We start from the raw sequence: 27253 nt of genomic DNA, 5'->3' as shown, positions 1-27253 counted from the left end.
TAACAGTGATAACTAAAATAATTAAAGTTGATTTGTATCAACAAATAGGTAACAGGAGGAAGAATTAAATCCAGCTCTGGGGTTTAGGAAAAACATTTTTTTTTTTTTTTAAGAGAGAGAGAAAGAGAGAGAATTTTAATATTTATTTATTTTTTAGCTTTCGGCAGACACAACATCATTGTTTGTATGTGGTGCTGAGGATCGAACCCAGGCCGCACGCATGCCAGGCGAGCGCACTACCGCTTGAGCCACATCCCCAGCCCTAGGAAAAACATTTTGAAGATGTATCAGTGCAGGGTAGATTATTCCAGGCAGGTAGAAGGCACGGGGTGTAGAGAAATCTGTATTTTAAAAAGGTTGCCAGGTTTCAGGAAGTGCTGAGCGCAGGGGGAAGCCCTAAAAGGGAGTTGTTGTAATTGGGGCCAGAAAGACATATTTGGGAGGAACGATAAAAATCAAAGGTTCATTTTAAGTCTAAATAATTAGCTGTGTTTTGCCCAAAGATTGTGTTGCAAAGCACCTAACACGAGGTGTTGGGTGTTGTTTTCACTATACCTGGGGCCCAGGTAGCACCTGGGTCATGAAAGTCTTGAAATATCTCAAGGATGACATTTTTTTAAAAAATGTTTTTATCACTGCATTATAGTTCTACACAACCATGGGGTTCATTTTGACATAATCATAGATGCATGGAATATGATTTGCTCCATTTCAGTCGCCAGTGCTTCCTCCTTCCTTCTCCCTCAAAAGGGACATTCTGTCAACAGTAGCCACATGGTCACCTGAAGCTGGCCCTCCTAAGCTCTACGGGATTAGTTCTGGTCTCAATGTTGCGCATTCTTCCCCACCACCGCTCACCCACTCTGGAAGCAACACCGCTTTCCCCGCGCCTAGGTGGCAATCCGACCAGGTCTCTGGATGACGTCACCCAAAGCTCTCGGGAGGGCGGTGCGCACTGGCCTGGCTCCGCCCCCTGCGCGGAAGCCCCGCCCCGGAGCTCGCTCCTTTCCCTTCTTCCTGTGCGTCGTAGCGTAGGACGTGGGTCACGCGGTGTTTGCCCACTGGCCCGGAAGCAGAAGGCGAAGGGGCGGAGCGGAAGGCGGGAAGGCCGCTGCGTCCGGGTCGCGGCGAGGGGCGGGGCGGCGGGCATGGTAACGGCTCGGGAGCCGAGCGCGAAGGGCCGCAGGCAGCGCCGCCGCGGGTGATCGCCGCCGCTGCCGCCTTCCCGCGCGTTCTGTGCGGCCTGCGGACTCGCCTTACCATGATGATCCACGGCTTCCAGAGCAGCCACCAGGACTTCTCCTTCGGGCCCTGGAAGCTGACGGCCTCCAAGACCCACATCATGAAGTCGGCGGACGTGGAGAGGTGCGGCGCGGGCGCGGGGGCCGCGGGGCCGGGGCCTCAGGACGCGGCCTCCGGAGGGTCGCTTCCGCCTGCCTCCTGGTCGGGGGTGGGGGCTGTCACCCCGCCGGTGCCCGGCCGCGGCCCCGATGCGCTGTCTTCCCGCCCCGCGGGCCCGGCTCTGCGGGGCTGCGACCTGTGGCCGGCTGCGGGCGGCGGCGGGAGGGTGTCTGGCGTCGGGCAGCCAGGTGCGGGGCGCGCGCGGTTCCGGGGACCGGCGCCGTGTTGCAGCGGGGGCGGCTGCTGGGGACGCGGTGCACTCCGGTCCGCAGGGTCGGGGCGTCCCGGAGGTTGGGGGGCCGACCCGGCTCGCTAAGCCCGGTGGGTGGCGCGGGCGCGGGGCCCGCGGGCCGGGGACAGCGAGCCCGACCGTCGGGCGCCGAACGGATCCTTGAGCGGGTCCTGGGCACGCGGGGAGGGCGAGCGCGGCGGTGCGCTGGGGAGCCGTTCCCGTGGGCGGAGGCCGGGCGAAGCGGGGTCGGTGCCGGGCCAGGAAGTGGTCCCTGGTACCTGACGGCCACCGGGCGTGCTTTCTGTCCCGAGGAGCTGCCTGACCGACGTCCCTGGGGGATTTCCTGGGGGACGAGGTGGAGGTGGATTGGAGGCTGCGGGGCGGGAGCGGTGTCGAGGGTCCGCGGGTCTCCGTGTGGTGGGGAGGTGGCTGGCCAGGGCGCGGGGCAGCGGAGCGCGAGGGTAGGGTAGACGCGAGGCGGGCGTGGGTCATGAAGCGGAGATGATCAGTGGGACTTGGATATGCTTGTCTTGTAGCTCGAGGAAAATGCCGTCTGTGGGTTTAGGCTGGAGAGTCACCAGCTTATAGTTGGTACCTGGAGCCTTGGAAGTAAATTAAGATCATCCAGAGGAAGAGGCAGATAGAAGAACCCAAAGGAGCACTAGCATTTTAACATTTAGATGGAGAGTGACTAGGGAAGAGATGACAGTTGTAAAACCCATGTTTTGTTTTCTTATTTAAATAAAAAATAAAGATGAATTGTAACATTTTGGGAGACTCACTGAAAAAAATTAGGAAAATATGGAAAAGTTCCTTTCATCACACCACAAGTTGAAATACTCTTTGAATTTTTTTCCTCTTCACATAACTTTCTTTTATATATTGCACCATATGTAATCATGCCATAAACCGGAGAGCTTTAAATTGTGATAACCATATAATTTACTTGAAGACTTTAAGAGATGCTGTGTGTTGGAGCATTTTATTCCAGATCAGTAATCTCCTTATCTTTTATTTCTGATTGAGTGTACTAGTCCTTTTTCCATATGAAAAGGAGGTCGTACCCTCACCAATCCTGAGTTTTTCATGATGCATCTCTCTAGGGTGTAAAAACCTGTAGAGTACTAAGACATTGATTGGGTAAACTATTGGATTAAAGAGGTTTCTTTTAATAAATATTAAAGGGATCTTAAAAAACCTTAGGAGCATCCTATCTTCCTGTCCTTTAGCTGTTTTTTCCTAAGGTCAAGGTGAAGTTTGACATTAGATATGGGGTATTTGGTCCTGTGTTTAAGATACTTTGAATTTAGAACATTTGAAGCAATATAGGTTAGTAGCAGTGATTCTTTTATGTATATATCTGGAATATTTTGTTGGACTACCACAGTTTTTCAGATAAATTGGGTGAAACCCAGAGAATCCCATTGTATTTATTATTTTATATTTGGTATGAATACAGTATGAATTCAATAAAGTAGTTAAAATATGTCTCATGGAATCTCCTAATAAAGAAGAATACATTTTACTTAAAATTTATAATGAAAACTTACCATTGTTAGTTATGATCTTAAAAATGTGCAACTCACAAAAACATAATCTCACTGGTAGTTGCATACATAAATACCCAGATGTAATAAATATACAGTACATGTCCAGTTTTTTCCTTACTACTACATCATAACCAGTTTTCTACATTATTCTTATATTTTAAAAATGGTTCCATAGAATTTCATCATGTGAGTATACTCAAGTTTACATAATCATTTATTTCTTTATGTTTGGGACATTCAGAGTATTTTCACTATTATAAATAAGGTTGTTACGAGTCTCAGTGGGAATGCCCTTTTTTCTGTATTTAGGATTATTTATTTTGTACAGATGTCCAATGCTGATTTTTTTTTGTTGTTGTTTTGTTTTGTTTTGGTATTGGGTGCTTAACCCCTGAGGTGCTTAACCCCTAGCCTTTTATGTTTTATTTAGAGACAGGGTCTTGCTGAGTTGCTTAAGGTGTGCTTTGAACTCACAATCCTCTTGCCTCAGCCTCCCAAGCTGCCAGGATTAGAGATGTATGCCTGGCCCAAAGCTGATATTTTAAGTCACAGAGTATAAATTTGGTAAAATTCTTGTAATATTTTGCTTGACGGTTGTCCTGGGGTGGCAGTGGCCCAGTCCTGGAGAGCCATTTGAGCAAGTGCTGGTTTCCTTATAATGTCAGGTGCTTTTGCTTCTTATCATCATCACTTTTTGAAACTTATAACAAGTTGAGGATTTTACTGGAAAAGGTGTTTTTTTTTTTTTTTTCCTTCTTACAAGTGTTGGAATCTTTAATTGCTGTCTTTTCTTTGCTATTATTAATATAGTTATCTTGTAAGAATGAAAAGTTCACAGACACCATGCTTATGGAAATGTGGAGCTGTCTCCTCTGCAGCCACAGTGGAATTAAAACTAAAATGTTTAGTTTTTAATATTTATTTTTTTAATTGTAGTTGGACACAGTACCTTTATTTATCTGTTTTTATGTGGTGCTGAGGATCGAACCCAGGGTCTTGCACGTTCTAGGCAAGCGCTGTATTGCTGAGCCACAACCCCAACCCCAAATGTTTAGTTTTTAACGTTATGGGCCTTTGATGATCCAGGAATGAGACAGATGTTTCCAATAAGGACCAGTATTTTTTCCATCTGGAACTTAAATTTTACAACTTGATCATGCAGTGGTTTTTACTCACCCCCCCATGTGTATATCAAAGACCTGTTTGGTATATTTAATTAGAAATAGATTTAAAGTGATTGGAAAAAAGAGGGCATTTGTAGACTTGGGAATATATGTGAATGCTTTGTTGATTTTATGTAGGAATGTATTCTTTAAAATGGCATTTTTTTACCTTACTGAGTTATTATAGCTAATTAGCTGTTCAGAAATCCAGAAATTTTAAAAAGGAGAAAAGTCAAAGAAAACTTTTAGTGTGCTGGAGCAGCTGTTTGCATTTACATACTATAGATATAGATATGGATTCTGTTATGGCTGCTTTATTTTTTTTTTAAGTTTTAATATTTATTTGTTTTTTTTTAGTTTTTCGGCGGACACAACATCTTTGTGTTTGTATGTGGTGCTGAGGATCGAACCCGGGCCGCACGCATGCCAGGCGAGCGTGCTCCCGCTTGAGCCACATCCCCAGCCCCTGTTATGGCTGCTTTTAAATTATCCAGTGTAAATTGCTGGGTTTTCACTTGGCATGGACTTCATTTGACTGTACTTCAGATTTCCTGTCGCACATGCACTAAGATCCCACACTTTGTAGCATTGGGGCGTTGGCACTTGGTGCCTTGAAGAGAAGAGTTAACTTGTGGTCTCTTTTCCCTAAGCAGGGCTTATTTTTCATGTGCTTTTTATTCATTATGTAATTTTAAGAAGTGTATTTATTTGATTTTCCTGTTATATAGATGAGAAATCAAATGAAAAGGAGCGAGGGTGCTTCAGGGGCCCGGCCCATACCTGCCTTCTGGGAGTGCACACACTCATTTGAACATGAGGCCATTGTCCTGTATGGTTGATATATGTGATGATTACTGATCATCAAGAAATAATAAAGGGGCTGGGGTTGTGGCCCAGCGGTAGAGCGCTTGCCCAGCATGTGTGAGACACTGGGTTCAAATCTCAGCACTGCATATACATAAATAAAATGAAGGTCCATTGACAACTAAAAATACTTAAAATGTTATTTTACCGTTTCTTTTTTTTTTTTTTTTTTTTAATGTTTTCTGTTTAAGGACAGCAGAAAACCCAGCAATTTACATTGGATAATTTAAAAGCAGCCATAACAGAATCCATATCTATATCTATAGTGTGTAAATGCAACATTTTTTTTCCCAAAAAAATTCCTGAAAGGAAAAGTTTTATCATTGCTAACAAACTCCCTGCCCAAATGAGGAAAATAGACAAATTTTGATGTGTTTTAATTAGTGAGCAAGACTTAATTAAACAGTCTTTTAAAGATTCTTGTCATGAGCCATTTCTTTACAGAAAATTGAAATCTCTGTGCTCATTATTCATGGTCATTAATCAGCTGGCTAAGGGAGTTGGTCAGTGTGGGACCTGCTGGCATGAAGGAGTGAACATGCCTTTGTAATTTAAGCTATTGACCTGCATGTATTTAATTTATCCCAGTTTGCTCCTTTCAAGTGTGTGTTCTCTATTCCCCCCCCCCCCCCCCAGCCCCTGTGTTTTTGGTACTGGTTCAGCACAAGCCGGGGAAACCAATAATAATGTCATCCAACTATATATGGGTTACTTCATTGTAAATAGTGTTGAACAGTGGTCAATAAATAGTTTTATATTCTTAAAAAAATTGAAGCCTATAAACCATTTTGAAAAGTTCCCAAAATCAATAAATTTGACACATAAAGTAACTGGAAAATGTACTTGCATGGAACCTCTGTGTTTTTTTATGCTTTGCCACAGCAAGAAGTGGAGACCTAGGTTGCTGAAGTAGTGAGAGTTTACTACTCCGTGAGGAAATGGAGGAAATGATTAAGTACAGGAATAACCTCTGAAACTGTGCCCCACAACTGTGTAAATGCTCCACTGTCTTGTTACTGTTATTTCTGTCTTTTCTTCACTCTCCTCATTTCCCTTCCTGTTGCTTAGCAGATTTTCTCTTCCCTTTCTCTGCCTCATGGCTTTTGCCATCTCACTTGGCATAGGTTCATTTGACTGTCCTTCAGATTTCTGAAAAGAGCATCAGAGTGAGTTAATTGGTCATTTTTCATTTAGAGTAAACTCTGGGCAGAGTTCTCAGGCTAAGAGTCAGGAGTTCTGGCCAACCCGGTGGTAATTGCTTTTGGTAAAGGTGTTATACTTTCCTCCCTGAATTGAAAGTCCAGGTTGTAACTAAGGTGATCTGATCATAAAATATGGTGACCTCTGTGTACAGCTACCTTTTCTGAGTACCTGGCTGCCACTTAAAGACTGCAGGGGATGAGGATACAGCTGGAGGCCCTGGGTTTAATTACTGGCACCAACAAAAGAAAACAAAACATCCCCTTTGCAGCAAGGATTAAAACTCAGCTTTCTAAGGGGCCACAGGGACTGGTGACCTGGAAAGGCCATGCCCCTCTTAAAGGGAAGCCACTTCTCCAGCCTGTTGAAGCCATGTAATATGTAGATCCAGTGTTAGGCCCTGTTTTTTTTTCTAACCAGAAATCCATATTTAAAATTGCTTTGTTTTTGTTGGCAACTGTTCCAAATATTAAAACAAGTAAACAGACAAAAACCCCAACAGTGTTCAGACCAGCAAGAACACCTGTGGCTTACTGATTTGTGGTTAGCGCTGTAGAATGTCTGATGGGGCTGTCTTTTCTAATGAGACTGCCCAGTGAGGCCCCAGCACATAGAAAGCAGTCTAGTGTATTGGAAAGAGGCCTGGTGTTTCCATTTACTCCTTCTCCTAATCTTGAGTTAGCCACTTAAACTATTGCATTTGACATTCAGATCTCACTACTCAGAAGCATGTTTGATCCTGCTACTAAAATAATGTCTCCTACCCAATGACCTTGCTTTGTTTTTTTGTATCACTTGTCACTAGCTGACATCATGCTGCATATTCTTGTATTTGTTGATCTACTACCTACTGCCATAAAGATTAGATAATGAAGGCATCGTATAGATTTTTACAAATATGTCATGTTTATTAATCATATGTTCTTCAACTAATTCAGTTTTGTAGGAAGAATTATGTTGTGTTGAAAAGGAAACACAAGTGCCACCTGTGACATGAGATCCTTTCACCTGACTTTTGGTTCTGTGTAGGTTAGCAGATGAACTGCACATGCCTTCTCTCCCTGAAATGATGTTTGGAGACAATGTCTTAAGAATCCAGCACGGCTCTGGCTTTGGGATCGAGTTCAATGCTACAGATGCATTAAGATGTGTAAACAACTACCAAGGAATGCTTAAAGTGGCCTGTGCCGAAGAGTGGCAGGAAAGCAGGTGAGACTCCAGGCATTTATGGGTTAAAAACAAAGATATTCTTTTTATTTATGTTTGTGTTTTATTAGACTGAAGGGCTAGTGTTATTATTAAAGTTTATATTTGGATTATTCTAGAATTCATTTTTCTCAGCCATAAAATAAAGGTTAATTACCTACTGCTTGAATATTTGTTGAGTTAAATTGGAATACAATTGAGCTGTTCTATATAGGATTTACTTTTTCAGACTTTTGAGTGTTCCTTAGTCAAGAGGCAGTAAGTACATTGTCCTTTAATGTTCTTGTTTTTAAAGACAGATGTTTACTTGTAATTTGCATTGATTATTTGTGTAGTGTTAAAACTAAGGGAAAAATGTATTTTTTTGATAATCAAATTAGCAGTTATTTACTTTATGTCAATTATGTACTAGGTACCTTGGAGGATACAAAGAAGTGTAAGCCTTTAAATTATGTCCTCAGGCAGTGTACAAACCACTAGGAAAGACGACACTAGCACATGACAAGTTAAATAACAGTAAATGTGCAGGAATAGGGTAAGAAAGATCTTATACTAGTGAATTATGACAAGTGTATGTATTTAGTAGGATTTTTCTTATTCTTTGAGTGTAATTTGGTGTGATTATGAATACAGATAGTCTATATTCTGCATCACTAAATCTGACCCTTTTCATTTTGGTATATGAGGACGGAGGGCGAACACTCCAAAGAGGTTATTAAGCCCTATGATTGGACCTATACGACAGATTATAAAGGAACGTTACTTGGAGAATCTCTTAAATTAAAGGTAAATTTTGCTTTTGTAAGTCGTTAATTGTCTTGGACAGTCTCAGCATTAGAACTTTCCACTAATGGTTTGGGTCTTTGTTTTGTTTTTGTTTTTGGCACTACTTTCATTCTTCTTGTTTGGGTTGTGGCAGGATTTAGAACCTAATGTGAGGGGATTTTGCTTATTGAAAAGAAAAGAAGGACATAATTGAACATTATTATTATTATTATTTTTATATGAGGTCTTCATATGTTACGCAGGCTGGCCTTGAACTTGGGCTCTAGTGATTCTCCTGCCAGCGTACCTGGCCTGAAATAATGAGACAGTGCCTGAGTAGTGGAACAGTATTTATTCTTGAAAGTGTGGTTGGTAGAATGGAAACTGCCTTAGTGTTAACGTTATCATGACCAAGAAGATGATTTAGACAGAACTTGCTAGTAGCTTAGAATTTTACACATGAACAGATACATAGACAAATGGAACACTGGTCAGACAACTTCATTTTGTGTCCTGCCTGCCCTGTATAGGAAGCTGTATAAATTTGAGTACTCTTCTTAATCTATCCAAGTCTCTGTTTTATCACCAAATTGGGTAAACAAATATCTAACCACCCAGCAGAGTTTTCATATAAAATAATTCTTGGGAAAGTCCTCAATACATTCTAAAGCTTTATATCAGTGTTACGTTGCATGTCTGTAAGCTCTGCTGAAGAAGTGAAGAGACTTCATGGTAAATGGAATGTGGAATTGGTAGATCTTATTGGGACTTAAGCTATATTTTAAAATCTTGGAGTATGACTGAAATGAAACAATTTGACTTAGATTGTGTGTCTTTAAATGTTAGATCATTTTAAAACCCAAAAATATTTCATTGAAAACTATTTTCATTAGAAGTTATTGGAGACTATATCCCATTTTGGTGCTTAGGCAGAAATGTTAAGAAGGTAGGGTTGTATATGGACTCTGGGTCTCTGCAGAGATTTTCAGTCTCAAGAAGATAGGAGTTCATAGCAGGAACTTAATTCTTGTCATTAGTTTCTGCCTCTGTGACATTCCAAGCTTTAACTATTTCTTGGTGCTTCAAGGATCAAAACATAACTTTTGAGATGACATGCTTCATTCATTCATTCAGCAGCTATTTCTTGTGCTCTTTCTGTGTGCCAGGAACTGATCCTAGGAATTGGGTTCAGTACAACTAAGAGAAATTGCTCCTTTATATCTAATGAGAGAGCAAGCTTATTCCAGTCCCTGACAGAACTGCATAGATTAGTATTTCCCCTCCTCTCTTCTGATGAAAAAGTTTGCAGAAAGCTTGGGTCATTTGATATTTTATTGCTAGGAGTGAGGAAATAGGAACTTATTTTAACCTCATGAAATAATGAGGAAGACTAACTTTGTGGGCTGACTTAGGAAAAGCCTCCTGGAGGCTATGAAGAGGCACTAGTCATGGATGTTAGCATCGGGAGCAAGAACCATGGCAACAGAAATGAAGACTGAAAGTAATAGGAGGTGAAAACTGTTCAGTACTCTCTTATCGACACTTCAGCTTATTATGTGAGTTATTCTAAGGTGTTGCTGGTGAATGTCAGTGTGATTGCTTACCCTGACAGTAATGAACTCAAATTTTGGCAGAACACAGATCAGGGTTCAAATCAGCACTATTTACCGTCTTGGAAAAACAATTTGTGTGTGTGTGTGTGTGTGTGTATGGTGGGGATTGAACTCAGGACCTCACATGGGCAAGCCATGTGCCAACTGAGCTATACCCCAGCCCACTGGAAAAGCAACTTAATCTTGTAAAACCTTGTCTCTCACTTTGGTGAACTGAGGACAGTTCCAGTTGTGAGGTTGTAAATAAGGTTATACATGTGAAGAGTGGAGTGCAGGTCTGCTCCACAGTAAGATGGCAGCTGTTTCCCTGTGGTAACGTCATGTCTCAAATATCAAGAGGAACCTAGGTTAATACTATTGAAATACCAAGAGTAAAAGATGTATTGTCTAAGTATTTACTCTTGCTTTACGATTTAGAGTTGATGAAGGCTTTCCCTTTATTGCCTTTAAAAAGCAATACAAGGGGGCTGGGATTGTGGCTCAGTGGTAGAATGGTCACCTAGCACGTGTGAGGCACTGGGTTCGATACTCAACACTATATAAAAATAAAATAAAAATACTGTGTCCACCTACAACTAAAAAATAAATGTTAAAAAAAACAATACAAAGCAACACACAAAAACAAAATGACTATTTTCCAGGCAAAATTATTAAGGTTTTGTTGTTTAATTCTCACAATAACCTTGTAGGGTAGGTATTGTTAGCCTTATTTTGTAGGTGAAGAATTGGCTTTAGGATCTCAAAGCGTGTCTCTCTTCATGATGAACTGCCAGTAACACACAATGGTAATATAACACTGTTTTGTAGTTTGTGTAGGCACATCTGTCATGTACAAGATCACTTCCAGAGGGGCGGCTGTTTGTTTTTTTTAACCTCTAATACTGGTTGGGATTTTAAATTCTGTAATTCTTCAGTCCTTCCTCAAAGGCCCTACTATATACAGGAAGTATATGTCTGTATAGGCAATTGTATATCTCATATGGACAGTAGGAATATTAAAAAATGAGGAATTAGAATGGAGCCTTTCTTTTGCTGTAAAATCCTTGCTTCTTATTTGCTGGAGGCTGTATGTGTTGTGTGTGTGTTTTAGTGTTTTCTCGCTCTTGGGTCATGATGTAAGAAAAGAGAGCCCCTCACAGAGTTCTGCTGACCTGTGTGGATACAGTTCTAGTCCTGCCATTTTTTAGCCAGGTCATCTTAGGCATCTGAGATTATAGTATGAGAATGTGATGAGAACACGGGGCAGATGTTCAGGACTGTACTTGGCATGTGGTAGCCTAGTCATAGGTGGCTGTCTTCTTTTCTGTTAATGCCACTCCTAATTGTACTGCCTTTTTGAGATAAAACATATGCGTAGTGTTAAAAAGTTTTTTAAAGCACTCTGAAACACTTTTCCAGTTTGTTCACTGTGATTTACTATTTTGGCCATAAAATTTACCATCTTTTCTAAGTGTATAGTTCAGAAGTATTAAGCATATTAACATTGTTGTGTGACCAAGCTCCAGAGTGTTCTCATCTTGTGAGACCAAAATGCTGCATCCATTGGAAAGCAGTTCCCTAACTCCCACCCCAGATCCTGGCAGCCTCCACTTTGCTTTTGTTTCTGTGAGTGTGTTTACTTTATATGAGTGAATTCATACATTGTCTTTTTGTGGCAGGCTCATTTCACTTTGCGTGATGCCCTCAAGGTTTGTCCGTGTTGTAGCATGAAGTAGTGTTCCTCCTTTTCTAAGACTGAATGGCATTCCACTGCACGTTTTGTTCCTCCATTCATCTGTTGATGGGCGTCTGGCTGCTGTTGTGAATAGTGCTGCTGTGAATGTGAATGTGCAGATATCTCCTTGAAAGTCTGCTAATTAGTATTTTTAGATAAATAGCCAGAAGTTGTATTGCTGGGTCATGTGGTAATTTTGTTTTTAAGTTTTTGAGGAAACCACTGTACTGTTTTCCACAGTGGCTGTACCATTTTATGTTTCCACCGACAGTGCACAAGTGCACAAATCCAATTTTTCCACATCTTTGCCAATGCTTTTTCTTTTCTTTTTTTTTTTTTTGATAGTAGACATTCTAATGTGTTTGAGATGATCTCTGGTTTTGATTTTTATTTCTCTAATAGTCAGTGATATTGATCATCATTTCACATGCTTTTTGGCCATTTTATGTTATCTTTAATATATTGAGCTTTTAAAAATAAATTTATGGGGGAAATATGCTGATATAAACATTGGAAAGGAATAAAGTTTGTAAGAATAAAGGCAAAAGAAACTGCATGTGATTCTGAAGCTTGCTGATATACTGCTAACCCACACCTCCATGGACAAGAACTGTAGAGGCCTGGGTTAGCAGTGCTGGTGCTGTTACACCTGTGCATTGTCAAGTAAGAGGATGGCAAATGAGGGAAGTTGGTTATCACAGTTGGAGCAGGAATGTGTAGTCCAGCAAGGGGGAGAAGCTGGAGTGATCCGGTGTAATGGATTAGAGTCGGAGACATCAGTAAGAACTCATGTTTGGCTAAATGTGGGTACAGTAGTTACATACAGACATATTTATAGATGTGTGTATATACACACTGCGCAGATTAGTATACACATGTATTTCTTAGCTATCAATTTCAGTAAGTGAAATTATTTAAAAATTATTTAAGATTGTCAGTGTGTCATGAAAACAAGTTAAACCAAGAGGAACAATTGCAAAATTGCAGGGGGGTAAAGGGTCAACTGTAGGTGAACACAGAAGAACTGTGGATGTATTTTTCCTCTCTTGGGAATCATGTGTTACTTATTTTATATATATATATAAAATATATATAATAAATGACTTTACTTCAGCAAAGCATTTTTTTTAAATACTTGCCTGTACTTTGTATTACTTAACCTGAATGAAAACAATAGCTACTTTTCCCATTTTGCAGACAGCAAGGTGGTGGCCCATGTGTAGGGTAACAGAGCGTCCTTAAACTATATATTTAGTGTAGTTGAACACAGTACTTTTATTTTATTTGTTTATTTTTATGTGGTTCTGAGGATTGAACCCAGGGCCTCACACATGCGAGGCAAGCACTCTGCCACTGAGCCACAGCCTCAGCCCCTCATGTGTTACTTATTGAAACTTTTTTTTTTCCTTATACCTTTTAGTACTCCCTTGGATTTCCCCCTCCCCTAAATCTATGTAGTCTCTTAAACATCCTTTATAGTTTTCTTCTAATTCCTATACAGTTATGTCAAATTACTCTTTTTCTGATTCTGTTCGTAGTTAAGGAAATGACCTTACCATGACTGTTAATAGAGCAAAATAATAGCTGCCATTTACCGAATACCTATAGTTTGGACAATCATTTTTATGTTTATGATAAACCATGTCAATAACAGATAAACTGAACATTTTATGGCGGAAATGGGTATAGTAGTGATCCCATCATGCCAGTGATCCCATCAACTTGGGAGGCTGAGACAGGAGAATTTCCAAGTTCCAGGCCAACCTAGGCAACCTAGTGCCTCAAACAAAGGGCTGGGGATGTAGCTCAGTGGTCAGGTAACCTGGGTTCAATCCCCAGTATCACTCCCTGTGTCCCTCCGCAAAAAAAGTTGAAAAAAGAAAGAGAGGAATGACAATGCCAAATAATTTTGGTGCTACTATTATGAGACACTGGGTTTAGTGAGCTCCTAATAACAGTATGCATTGAGATTATTAATGCTTTAGTTGGACAGAGAGAGAGAAAAAATGTGTGTGTGTGTGTGTGAACTACAAAATAGTATATTGAAAAGATTGCCAGTATTGTTCAAAGTCCTGTGTGATCCAGGACTTACCCTCAGGGTTTCTCTAAAGTTCTTGTTTATCTCATTATTCAGAGCACCTTTCTTTGTAGGTTTGAGAAATTAGGCTGGGAATTAAAGATACAACATTTTAATGGGAAAATATTTAAATTCCAAAAAAATATTTATAAGCCTGCTTTCATAGCTCAAAACTTCTGTGATAGTTAATAGTTCAAATTTCTTTGTTAGTTGTAATTAATCACATTTACCAGTTTTTAATTGGTTAATTTTCTTAGTCGTATTATAACACTTGATTTTCATTTGACTTGTATGAAGGGTGGGGACTTTTGACTTTTTGACTTTTGAAGCTGGAATACTGAATGTAGTTAGTGTCTTCAGTTTTTCCAAGTCAAGGCGCACCCATCCTCTGAGGTGTCCTGATGACACCCACATCAGAACTGTACACTCTGGCCATGTAGGAGAGGCTGGGAGGAAAAACGACTTTCTTGTGACTTTGTAGCTCTTTAAAATTTTTTTAATGTGTTTAATTTTTTTCTTCCAGGTTGTACCTACAACAGATCATATAGATACAGAGAAATTGAAAGCCAGAGAACAGATTAAATTTTTTGAAGAAGTTCTCCTGTTTGAGGATGAACTTCATGATCATGGTGTTTCAAGCCTGAGTGTGAAAATTGTGAGTAGTGTGTTGTGATTTTTGTTAAATTGACATTTTTATTCTATTCTTGCTATTGGGCAGAAATGTAATCTGTTATACATTATTAAAGAAAAATCTCAGTATATTGTTAAGACTTTACTTCAGCAAAGCATTTTTTTAAAAAATACTTGCCTGTACTTTGTATTTCATTTGCCTATTACTTAACCTGAATGAAAACAGTAGCTATTTTCCCATTTTGTAGATAGCAAGGTGGTGGCCCATGTGTAGGGTACCAGAGCATCCTTAAACTCCCATCTCATTTTTTAGCATAGACGTAGAGGAGAACAGTGACTTGTAAATTCCATCAGTGGAGCCATACAACTCCCATTAATAATGTTATTGGTGAAGCATGCTTTAAAGAAGTAATAAATAGGCCACTAGCAGTTACTCATATTTATTTACTACTGGATTATAATTGGGTTTCTAATACATTCCAAAAAAAAATTTAACTGAAACTTTTTACTAAATTTCTTAGCCTTTAAGTCCCAGCTACAATACTGCTGCCTCTGTATGGATTTTCACAATTCCCTTAGGCAAAGTCCAGTATGCCTTTTTCATATCCCTGTAATAAGTACTTTTATTTCAAACCTCATGGTTATAGAAGCATGATCAGGAGTCTCTCAGAGATACCTCAGCATCAGGCATTATTCTGAAGCACAATGATATGGGTACTGGGATTTGAGCAATATTAAGAATGAAAGCAGTAATACAAAAGGAACAATATATTTGTTTTAAAGTCAGGTTTTTTCCTGTGGAATCACAGAATTTTACAACTGAAATGAATTTTTAGAGGCTCATTAAGTTCAGCCTGCATATTTTATAAACTAGGCCCCTAAAAGATTTGTTTATCTAAGACTGTGAGACTAATTAGCTGCAAGATTTTCTTTGTACCATCTAATATATATCATTATTCTAGTATTAGGTAGTTGTTTTGTAGCACCTCACTCCCTTGCTCACTTGTAACTCCAAATTTCCTTTTTTATGTTTTTATTGGTACATATTATTTATACAGAAAGGTGAGTGTCCTTGTTCCATGTTCGTTTATATAGGAAATGTGATCAGTTTGTTCCTTTTCATTTAGATTTATTTACCACCAACTCATCTAGTCATGTCCCCTTCCACTTGTCTACCCACCCACTGAATTAGCAGTGTTGGCTGTGGTTTGCATGTGCGTTTGTGTCCAAGTGGTGGGTGTATCTACGCGTGTCGGAGGAGTGTGTGTATTTTGAGGATGAAAGTGTGTACCATAGTGAATAGTAAGTCTCAAATTGAGGAGTAACGTCATCCTCAAGTGTTCTTTCTTCCTTCTGAATGTAACTTGTGTTAAATTAGGTGACAGGATTGCATTTTTGAGAATGCCTGGAAGGATTTTATTATACTAGTGCTCTTTCTGGTTTGTTTTTTTCCCTAACAATGTAACACATCTGTTCTAAATAAAATAAATGCCGTAGTATCTGGCTTAGTGAGGTGTGGACAGTGAAGTTCCCTTTTACAGAAGCAGACTAGACTGATAAATACGGATGTAGGCAGGACATTGGGATGCTGAGAAAGTAGATCTTTTCGAGAAGGAGAGCATTGAAGTCAGTGTCATGTTATAGAGAGGGCTTGTAAGCTTAGATTAGGATGGCATCCATTAGACTAAAAGGTTTGTATATTGGTTTTAGCAATTAGAATATTGTTCACTTTGGCAAGAACAATTTAAGTTACATGACTAGGCAGTAAATGAAAAATGTAGCAGTGGAGTTAAAGTATAAATGTAGAGCAAATATAAAAGACAGAATTACAGGAGAAGAAACAAAGGCATGGGAAATAGAGAATATGAGTTTTGCAGCCGTATGTGTATGAATGAGTGATTTTTTTTTTAATATGGGGAAGATTTTAGCATGTGTGGGTGCTCACAGGAAGATGCTATGTGACTCAGAGCCTTCTCTCCACATATCATCCACCCTCTCTCTCACTTGGCAAATTTAGTGAGCACCTGCTATGTGCTGAGTACTTTTCTAAGCAGTGAGATGCAGTGATGAAGGAAGCAGATTCCCTCTGTAGTGGAGCCTCCAGTCAAGTGGCAAGAGGTGGGCATTGAGAGGTAAAACCATCAGTGAACACAGGCTCAACCCTGCTGATTTCTAGTGCTGTCCCATAGAAGAGGATAGCAAGGGGAACCTAGATGTGCAATGGTAAGAAAAGCCTCTCTCTGGGAAGAGGTATTTATATACAAGAACTAAAGGGCAGGCAAACCTTAGCCAGAATAAGGGAACAGGGCGTGTAAAGGCCCGAAGGCAGGAAGGAGCTTGACCCGTGGCTGGTGACCAGAGGTAGTTATGCCTCTGTCATTAATGGGTCGTCCTGTTACTTCTTCATTAAGGTAGCCATTTGCTTGTATGGAATTAGAGGTAGTTCTCTTGAGTGTATCTGTTTCATGCCTCAAAACTTTCTGAACATGCTTTTTCCTGTCTGGAATTCTTTTCACGGGCAGCTCGAGAGTTACCTTCTTTTTTTTTTTTTTTTAGAGAGAGAGAGAGAGAGAGAGAGAATTTTAATTTTTTTTTTTTTTTTTTTTTTTTTTTAAAGAGAGAGTGAGAGAGGGAGAGAGAGAGAGAGAGAGTGAGTTTTAATATTTATTTTTTAGTTATCGGCGGACACAACATCTTTGTTTGTATGTGGTGCTGAGGATCGAACCCAGGCCGCACGCATTCCAGGCGAGCGCGCTACCGCTTGAGCCACATCCCCAGCCCGAATTTTAATATTTATTTTTTAGTTTTCGGTGGACACAACATCTTTGTTTGTATGTGGTGCTGAGGATCGAACCCGCGCCGCACACATGCCAGGCGAGCGCACTACTGCTTGAGAGTTACCTTCTTTGACTTTTTTGAGTAGACTTAAATTCTTCCTTCTCTGCTTGTTGATTCTTGTGCTTACCTTTATCATAGCAGCAATTACATCATTTTATCTTTTTGACCACTTTCCTGCTTGGTAAACTTTTTGAGCCTTGGGATTTTTATCTTTTCATTGATATAAATCTAAGACCACCTGTAGTAAGAAACTTTGCACTTAGTAGACAGTAAATATTTACTTAGCAAATGGTCAAGCGTATTCTTTTTAAATAATGAAACGCCTTCCACCCCTTCTACTGCCCGCCTCTCTGCCACCAAGACACATCTTCTTACTCTCAACTGATTATGGGCTTCTTTCTTTGGGAATTAGATTTGGAAAGCTTGGGAGTTTGTAGATGTGCCACAAATGAAAACTGTTAAGAATATGTTATATCATTCTGATAAACCAGATATTTGGCAATATGAATTGTGCTTATTTGAGTTCATTGAGCTAAAACATGCAGTTCAAGGTCTCTTTATTGTGTGTAAAGTGAATACAAGTGAGTAGCAGCAAGAATCCAGGTTGTTCGTTCATTTTTGGTTTTACTGGTGTTTGATATTTACTATCAGTGTTACCATTTTTTAAAGTGAACATTGTAATTTTCACATTACTTGGAAATAAATTTTTTTTATCTCAGTTTCTTTTGACCTAGAAAAACATTATTCTAGTGTAGGAAATTGAAACCATGACATTGGGTAGTTTGCACAAGGTTTTGAGGCCAGTTGCAACCAGGACAAAGAGCCTCTCTAGTTTAGAGATTTTTATATACAGACAGTTCCATTTCCTGACTTAACAATGGTTCCACTTGTGATTTTTTTTTTTTTTTTTTTTGGTGAGGGGGGCTTTGTGGTGGTATAAGAGTGAGATGCATTCAGTAAAAATTGTACTTGGAATTCTGAATTTTGGCCTTTTCCCAGGCTAGCAATATGTGGTAGGGCACTCCTGATGCTGGGCATAGAGCCTCAGCTACCACTCAACTGTGTGGTCAGCAGGGTAAACAGCTGATACTGCTGCTTGCTGCATGTTGCTCAGCTACCATGTTGGCAGGCTGGGTGTGTTCAGTGCATTTTTTTTTTTTTTTAACTTGTAGATGGACACAATACCTTTATTTTATTTGTTTATTTTTATGTGGTGCCGGGGATCAAACCCAGGGCTTTACACATTCTAGGCAAGTGTGAGCCACAACCCTTGCCCTGTTCAGTACATTTTTTAATTTATTTGTTTCCATGTGGTGCTGAGTATCAAACCCAGGACCTCACATGTGCTAGGTGAGCGCTCTAGCACTGAGCCACAACCCCAGCCCTGTTCAATGCATTGTTGACTTATGTTTTTTCAACTGAAATGGTTTATTGGGACATAACCTCATTGTAATTAAGGAGTATTCTTATTGCTAATTTAGCTTTCTTCCAAGGAAGGCCTTCATTTTTTTTTCTTTTAGCAAAGTAATAAAATATTATTTTCATTAAAATATTGATGTTCCTTTTTGCCCCCAGAGAGTAATGCCTTCTAGCTTTTTTCTGCTGTTGCGGTTTTTCCTGAGGATTGATGGTGTGCTTATCAGAATGAACGACACGAGGCTTTACCATGAGGTATCTGTTCTCATTTTAATGAACGTGCCAGTCGATACGGGGCCTGTTAATGTTCCACTTTCACTCTGGGAATTGGAAATTAAATAATTCTTTCTGTTAGATGGCATATTTCTGACTTTTGGGTTTGTCTCAGATTCACTGTTGGCTACACATTGTTATCAAAACATCACATCTTTTTTTCCAGAAGTTTTGGTGACTGAAAATGTTTTCTAAAGATACTGTATTTTTTTAAATACATGACAGCAGAATGCCTTACAATTCTTATTACACATTGTATGCACTTAATCTATGTTTAAGAAAACTTCCCTTCAACTTTTTCCTTTGTATATAGTACATATTGTTCATATAATGTCCTGACGTTAGAAATACCAATCAGATGGCCTCCTGAAATCCGTATTACTTAATTATATCGATAGCTAAGTTTGAAAACTTATGTTCTGTCTAAAGTAACTGTTAGCATGCATTTTTTAAAAAAAAAGTGTTGGGAGGGCTTAAACTATCAAGAAAACTCTTTCAGTAGCTTCATCTCAGCCTTTTCTTTCTGAATGAACTTTTAACTTTGGGTTTATGATTATGGAGAGGAGGAGTTAGAGAATAGACCGCTGGTATTAGTCATGGCAGTCACAGTACTGTACCTTTACATCTTATCATGGCACTGGGAATCAATGCTATTATCACCCATTCTATAGGCGAGGTGCCCAAGAGTCAAACAGTGCCCCCAAGTTCCAGAGTTAGGAGGCAGCAGAACTGGAATTTGAACCCAGTGGTGTTTTCCTAAATCATTTACTTAGGATTTTTTTTTTTTTTTAAAGCAGAGACATACTGCATTTTTCTCCTCCAGAGAGAGTGAAATCTAAATCTTAAGAATATTGTTTTAACTTAATTAAAATCTCTTGCATATCTTATTTATACACATACCTGTATTTTTTCAAAGGAAACCTCTGCTTGTGTTTCTTTCACCTGGTAATATTAAATTTGTTTACATATGTGTATCTAGCATTGCTGTGACTTACAGGGATTGGAAATATGTAAATCAATGCAAATAAATTTATTGCAACTTTAAACATTTTAAACATAGGCAGACAAGACCTACATGTTACGAGAATACACATCACGAGAGAGCAAAATTGCTAATTTAATGGTAAGTATTTAAATTTCAGTTTTTAGAAATTGAATGTTGTTTTAAGTATGGTATCTTCGTAACCATGCCCATTCATTAAATTTACATCTGTAGATTGTCCATTCATTCATAGAGCTCCATAGGATAAATCCTACTTACTGGAGCATAGCATTTTTTTTCCTACATTTTTTATTGGTGCATAATAGTTGTACATAATGATGGGATTTATTGTTACATATTTGTATATGCACACAAGATAATGATATAATTTGTCCAGTATCGCTCCCCAGTACTTCCCCCCTCATCCCCTGGAGCATATCATTTCTGAACTTGCCTCAAATACAAGAACATTTGGATTTGTTAGATATAGGCCATCATTCAGTCTAATTTTCACATTTTATTCTGGAGAAACTGAGATCCAGGGGTGTGACTTCATCTGAGCCATATAGCTGGTGGTGGAGCTCCAACTGGCATCAGTTAGATGTACTTTCCTTGTGTACCTGCTACTTGAGAATTCCTTTCCACAGTCTCCTTTTTTCTCCCTAAAATGTGACAATTCTTTACTGTGACATACTTTGGTATAATTTTCCTATAGTTTTTGCTCTTTGGGGACTTGGGAAGAGCTACCTCAGTACTTAGGGATCTATAATGAATTGCTTAAAAAGTAATACTTTTCTACAAACTTTGGTATTCTTTTTTGCTGTGAGTACTTATTTCTGTCTGGGTATCTTGAATCCTGGGTTAGAAAAGTTGCCCAGATTGTGTTCTAGACAACATAATGGGCTCTAACTAAAGACTAATGCTTTAAGTTACCAAAGGAACAAGAATAGGGGATTGAATTAAGTTGTATTAAATTCTTATGACATTTATGGGAGCTTTATAAATTATGTAATCCTGTGGTCTTTGCATTCAATAAGAGAGTTGAATGATTATTTTTAGTAGTACTTAATAATATTTCTTATATGCATATGTTGCACCTGATTTTGAAATTGCCATACTTTGAGAATATCTGAGCCAGAACATTTTCAAAAAGTGACAATGCACTGAGTGTATACTAATGTGATTTATGTATTTCCTAGCACGTCCCACCTTCCCTGTTCACGGAACCTAATGAAATATCACAGTATTTACCAATAAAGGAGGCAGTTTGTGAGAAGCTGATATTTCCAGAAAGAATGGATCCTAACCCTGCAGACTCACAAGAATGTGCACCTGTGGAATAGAATGTACTACAGCATATACTCACCATGGAATCTGACTGAACACTTTGGCTATTTGTAAGGGGGTATTTTTATTATGAGAATTAATTGCCTTGTTTATGTGCAGATCTTCTGTAGCCTTAAAGGAAAAAAAGTTAAAAATAAAAATTGTTGCAGGCAGGTCCACTCAACCGCTGTTTGTACTGTCTCTCCAAATTCACACTTCAGATTTACACGTTCTGGAGTTAAGTTTGGATTTATGAATTATCACAGAGTGGGACTTCAGAGTGGGGGCATAATCTGCAGCCATCATGAAACACTGACTTCTGCCATGAAGAGGTTACTTTGGTCATTGAATCCTGGATTGTGCATGTTCATGTACTGGCTTTGGCTTTGGGCTTTCCAATGTTTATTTGCACTTATGGAGTTGTGACTTGCCACAGTTTAATGATCTTCACCCACAGAAATTTTCAAATGTATCTACCCCCTATTATATATACCAGTTTCTTTCGAATTACCTTTGAGTTTTAAGAAAGTTTTAGACATGGAACTGAAATCCATCCCCCTAGTGTTTTGGAGAACTGAAGCAGTTATGTACGTGGAAACTTGAACCTAGGGTGTCAGAGCTATCTCTAGGTGCTTTTCAGCTTGGGACCTAGCTAGTTCAGAAGCTATATAAAAATAAATTTAAAATCCATTTGTTTATTTTGATGATGACCCTTTAAACATTTTATATTATTTTCTGCCTTTCTAGATTGTTTTCATAAAGTGGAAAATTATGTAAGCATCAACAAAGGGATTACTTGAAATGGATTTTTAAAAATGATTTTTTAAAGGATAGGGAAAAATCACCCCCTTTGTTCTTGAAATAACTGTTGTGCATATTTCCACTTGATGGAAAATCCGTTAAATAAGAATCTTTAATTGAAAGCATTAGCAAAGCTCAACTCTTCAAGTATTGGCCTGAAGATAAATTTTAGTGAAAAAATACACTTGGTTACTAATCATTGTTCAAATTTTGTACATTATTGTGAGCCAAACAGTCAGGGTAAATTGGTCACATGTAGTTTTGGTATGTGTCTGCCTTCTGCATTACCTCCAAGGTATAGGAAATCAGAATTTTGTGTTCTGTGAATAATAAATATACCTGTATTTAATGCTTTCTTTTAGGATGGGAAAGTATGTACATATATACGTACATTGCACTCAGCTTTGTTTTATACACCGTGCAGATCTAAACACAAAAGACTCATAAGAAATGAAAAACTTTTAAGAATATTCATTAGTTATAGTTTCTGGGCAACATCATTTCACTCATTGTGTGAGTGTGTACACATGTGTATTTTTTTTAACTTTTTGATATAGATGTCTTGTCCCTGAGTAGATTTAGATTACTTATTTTGAGAATCCATTGTTTAAAATTATGGAGAATTAAAAAAATTGACTTTTTTTCCTTAAAGAAGGTGGGAGGGGTGGGTGAGTGTGCTTCTGAAAATTTCATTAGTTTATTCCTGTGGGGGATAACAAGAAAATGTGTATTTGGCCATTGATAAATATGATATATACCATTTTATATTTATTTGTTCCAAGTGTCTTTTTGTAAGAGGAGAATAAACAATAAGGAATTACTGATCTGTGTTTTGATGTTTAATTTCTTTCAGCTTTTTTTAGAGCTTAATGGAAGAAGCTTTCTCCATTTGAGTTTGGTGTTTGGGGTGTAGCTTTCTCATTTGTTCTGCATGTTTTGAACTTGTTCAGCATGGCAGGCAAATTCTTCGTGCAGATGATAAATGAAAACCAAACAGGTAGTTCAGAACATAATTCTATGTCCTTTCAAATTAGCCTTCAAAATTATAGAAGAAATATGTTCTTTCTTAGAAAAACAAAAGTTGGGGGAATTTGTCAGGAGTCTTGCCTTATAAGAAATGTTAAAAAGTTCTTGGGATGCAGGGATCCTTGAAAATTGTGGTGGGCATCAATCTTCCTGCCCTCCAGGTGTGCTGTAAACAGGAGGTGAAGCTGTCAGCCTCTGAAGGGATTTGAAGCCTGCGGTGCAACAGTCCAGGTGGGTGATCTACAAAACTATCTTTCCTTGAGCAAATCAAACAGACACACGACCAAGCCAAATTCCAAAGAGTGCTGTGTCCTGTAGGGAGAATAACAAGAAAAAGAGTGGCCACTGTGGAATCAGGTAAGAACACAGCAAAAAATTCAATTCATTCTAAAGACTGTGGATTGGCGTATCAGTTGGGAGGAGCTCAGTTGGGAAGGCTCAGTTGAAGAGGCTTCATACACCCTCACAGTTCTTTCCCAAGGACCTTGGCCTGGTGCTCATAGGAAAGATTGGAGCAGACCAGGGGACCAGAACACCCTGGGCAGTAGTTCAGACATGCGATAGGTAACTGAGGTAGAAAGGAGACCTTGCCCACTTTCCCAGGCCTTCTCTTAAAGGATACAAATGCCTAAGTTTGCTTTGGGGAGGAACAACAAACATACCACCCCCAGGCAAAACTCCATTGCTTCTGGTGGAAGAGTATTGGCCAAAGGGTTGCATCTGTGGAGGGGTGGCAAGGAACAGGAGCTAACAGGACCTTGGAGGAGGGCCAGGGTTCCACATGTAAACAGAGTTTTGCCCCCAGGGGGTGAGCATGGAATTCTTTCTCACACAAGACCAACAATAGGTTTAAGGTAGAGTTTGGCTGCTGTTGGGAAATGGGAAAGGACTGTTGACCCCTGAAGGTGAGACACAAAGACTGCCTAAGACTGAGGCTCACCAAAGTCAACAAGAAACCTTCCTGTCCCTGAATGAGCCTGTGCCCTAGGTAATGAGGAGCACCAAGTAAAAAATAAATAAAAATGATATATCAGAAATTGGAGCTACTTAAGGAAGAATATCTATCATCATATGTTATAAGGAATTGGCTCGTGTGTTATGGAGGCTGAGAAGTCTGCAGTCAGCAAACTAGAGACTCAGGGAGCTATGACGTAGTGTTTGTGGTCCTGAGAGCCCCGGGAGTTGGTGGTGTGAGTTCCAGTCCACAGTCCAGCAGGCTTGAGAGCCAAGAGCAGCCAGTGTTGGCATTTGAGTCCCAAATCAGGCCAAGGTGGTACACAGAGTGCAAGTGCCCAGCTCCCTCCATGCCCTGTTCTACCCTGCGAGTTCAGGTAGGTTTCATAAATGTCTCCGGGGGTCCTTTGTGCCACACCATCCCCAGAGGGACCTTTGAAAAGCCAAGTGTGACCAGGCCGTTGTCCCCAGAGATATTCACCATGGATGGGAGTATAAATGGACCAGGCTCCTCTCCTGTGTGGGACAGTCTGAGGCCTATAGGCCAGTACAGGCCTCAGTGACCAGTGTGTTGTCCTGGGACAACTAGGCTTGTGTTCCTAGGAGAGGCTGGGGAAAGGTTGGTATTTCATGAATCACTGAGGGAAGCTGCGTGGTTAAGCATGTGTGAAAAGAAACTAGGGTCGTTTCTTCACATCTACTGCCCGGCCCTGGTTCAAACATCATCGTCACCAGTCAGCCTTCCACAACAGCCTCTGGAGGATTCCAGGTTAGGGGAGAGCCTCAGAGACCCGGAGGAAGTGCTTTAACTGGTCAAGACCCCACGTCATCATTCATGAAAACTCAATTAGGACAATAGCCCCTGCTTTTCCAGCTGCAGAGGAGCAACCTAAACCTGAGCCGTGAAAGGACAAGCAGGAGAGACATGTGTGACATGTGTGACCCCAGGACGGGAACCTTCCACCCACTGCCTCTGAAGCTCTTGCCCGAGATGGTCTGCGTACAGCACCAGGACTCTTGGTTCCTAGTACGATCAATGCTGAAATCCCGCGACTCCCATTCTCTTGGGCTCCCAGAGCACACTGATGACTGGAGATCTGAACTTGATATGTGCATGAATACATTTGAAATTTCAACGTGTTTAAATTCCACTTGTAAGTGTTGGTTGAGCAATTATGAGCAAAACACAATGCCTAAATCACGGGGTGCAGCATTCGAAGGGGCCTGGGTTCCAGGCCAGCCTTCAGTGACAGACAAGGTTTTAAGTGCGGAGTGGGACTGGCTGACTGTGGCCCATGATGAAGCTGTGGTGGAGGCAGGGTGAAGGCAGGAGGCCATTCAGGAAGGACTGCAGTCTTCCTTCATGGAGCTAGTGACGTGGGGCTGAGAAAGAACCGAGGGTGGAGGTGACAGTGAAGGGGATCTCCCTGGCACACGCAGGGTTTGATGTGGGCAGCCCATGATGGGCAGAGCCCAGGCAGGCCGGCAGGGGTGCAGGGGGGCTGTGCAGTGGGGGCCGCTGGAGAGCCTTTTCTTGCCCTGGTGAGGGAGGTGTCACTGGCCTTTGGGAGAGAATTGCCACCAAGGAACTCCCTGGAGCCCCAGGGAGCCGTGGGTCTGTAGTCTTCAGAGGGGACGAGGCCCAGCTCCCAATTCCTGGAAGAATAATTAGCCCTTGTGTTCATTTAAAAGGAGAGAAGCCATCTGGCCATCATGGGGTCACAGAGCTTTCGAGACAGGTGGATGGGGTGGACCATGTGCAGGACTGGGTCTGGAGCGCGGGGCTGTCCAGGCCTCCCAGGAGTGGGTGAGGAGGGCAGGGTGGCAGTGTGAGTGACTGCTCCAGGCCCCACAGGACTGGTGGTGGGGTTGGAGCTTGCTCCCATCGGGGTGCCCGTATTAAGGGCAGAAGCCCCGCAGCCAGAGGAAGAGTGACTGCCCTGCATGGCTCCCTCTCCCAGGACCTCTTGGGCCTCCACCCTTCCCTGGCACAGGCTGCTCCCTGTGAGGTGTTCCCTTACCTGGCCTGCTGTGGTGGTGGCACTGCCGGGCCGCCCCTTTCTTCTCTCCCTTCCTTCCCTTCTTCCTCTCCTCCCCATCTCTTCTCTTTAAAAGTTTATGGAGGTGAAATTTGCATAACTATTTCACAGCGAACAATTCAGTGGTATTTAGGTCACTCACAGTGGTGTGCTGTCTCCACCTCTGTCTAGTTCAACACATTTTCAGCACTCCAAAGTCCAGTCCAGTGCTGTAGACTGAATGTTGAAATTCCCATTGTGATATGTCTGGAGGTGGGGGTGATTAGGTTATGAAGAATTAGTACCTTATGAAAAGAGACTCCAGAGAGATTCCTTCACCATTCCACGCTGTGAGGACCCAGTGAGAAGAAGGACACCTACGAACCAGACACCACTGTGCTAGAAACCTGAGCTTGGACTTCCAGCCTTAGAACCATGAGAAATAAATTTCTGTTGTTTATAAACCCATGCATTTATGGCGTTTTGTTATAGCACTGAACAGAATAAGACACATTAAGTAGTTTCTCTTCTTCCCTTTTGTAACCCCTGGGAATCACCAATCTGTTTTCTGTCTGTATTAATTTATCCATTCTGGATATTTCACATAGATAGAATGTGATGTTTTATGGTCTTGTATTGAAGATTCCTTCTCTCAGCCAAGTTCTACTCCATCGGTTCCCCAATTTTAACCAAATCAAACCTCTTAATGCATTTGTAGCTGGAATTATAGTGGTGTTGCTTTTTAAAATCATTTTTTAAAATTTTACATTTCCACAAAGCTTGTAACAGATTAAATTTGTTAGTCTCCAGTGTTCACATCTGGGAAGATGGGACACACTGGGTTAACCGCAGCATTTGTTCACAAGACTGCACGAAGGAGGGCAGCTAGCTTAGGTTGGAACAAGGCGCTGGACAGACGTGGCTTTTGGCCAAGCCAGTTCAACTTTAACCTCTGCTCTTCTGCCGCCTCCCTCCTTCGAAACGCGACGGGGTGGGCGGGGCGGGCACAGGGCACACGCAGGTGGGCGCCTCGGCGGGTGAGAAGGTCCCTGGGCGGGGCCAGAGGTAGGGGAGCAGCCGCCTGGGCGGGGCTTAAGGCAGGTGGACAGGCTCCTGGGCGGGGCTTAAGCAGGTGGGCAGGTCCCTGGGCGGGGCTTAAGGCAGGTGGGCAGGCGTCTGGGCGGGGTTGAAGGAAAGTGGGCCG

The 27253-nt window shown here is 40.8% G+C and overlaps 1 protein-coding gene across 1 annotated transcript; it reads left to right on the top strand.

Annotated features, from left to right (window-relative positions):
* The first annotated feature begins 1110 nt into the window (after positions 1-1110).
* Tiprl (TOR signaling pathway regulator) lies at positions 1111-22875 on the top strand. Its single transcript, XM_076873070.2, has 7 exons — positions 1111-1365; positions 7440-7619; positions 8303-8402; positions 14309-14440; positions 18829-18924; positions 20003-20065; positions 21124-22875. Exons 1-7 carry the CDS (start codon positions 1262-1264, stop codon positions 21265-21267), a joined length of 819 nt encoding a protein of 272 aa, XP_076729185.1. The 5' UTR covers positions 1111-1261; the 3' UTR covers positions 21268-22875.
* The last annotated feature ends 4378 nt before the right edge of the window (positions 22876-27253 follow it).

Source organism: Callospermophilus lateralis, chromosome 13 (genome assembly GCF_048772815.1).
Source record: "Callospermophilus lateralis isolate mCalLat2 chromosome 13, mCalLat2.hap1, whole genome shotgun sequence".
NCBI classification, from domain to species: Eukaryota; Metazoa; Chordata; class Mammalia; order Rodentia; family Sciuridae; genus Callospermophilus; species Callospermophilus lateralis.
The sequence above is the reverse complement of the archived record's forward strand: the minus strand, read 5'-3'. Positions and strand labels throughout refer to the sequence as shown.

What these genes read in the sequence shown, in the direction of transcription:
- Tiprl (XM_076873070.2), top strand. Translation starts at nt 1,262, where the DNA reads ATGATGATCCACGGCTTCCAGAGCAGCCACCAGGACTTCTCCTTCGGG. An exon ending in CAAGCCTGAGTGTGAAAATT is followed by an intron (nt 14,441 to 18,828) that starts GTGAGTAGTGTG and finishes TTTTGCCCCCAG; the next exon opens with AGAGTAATGCCTTCTAGCTT. An exon ending in ACACGAGGCTTTACCATGAG is followed by an intron (nt 18,925 to 20,002) that starts GTATCTGTTCTC and finishes TTTTAAACATAG; the next exon opens with GCAGACAAGACCTACATGTT.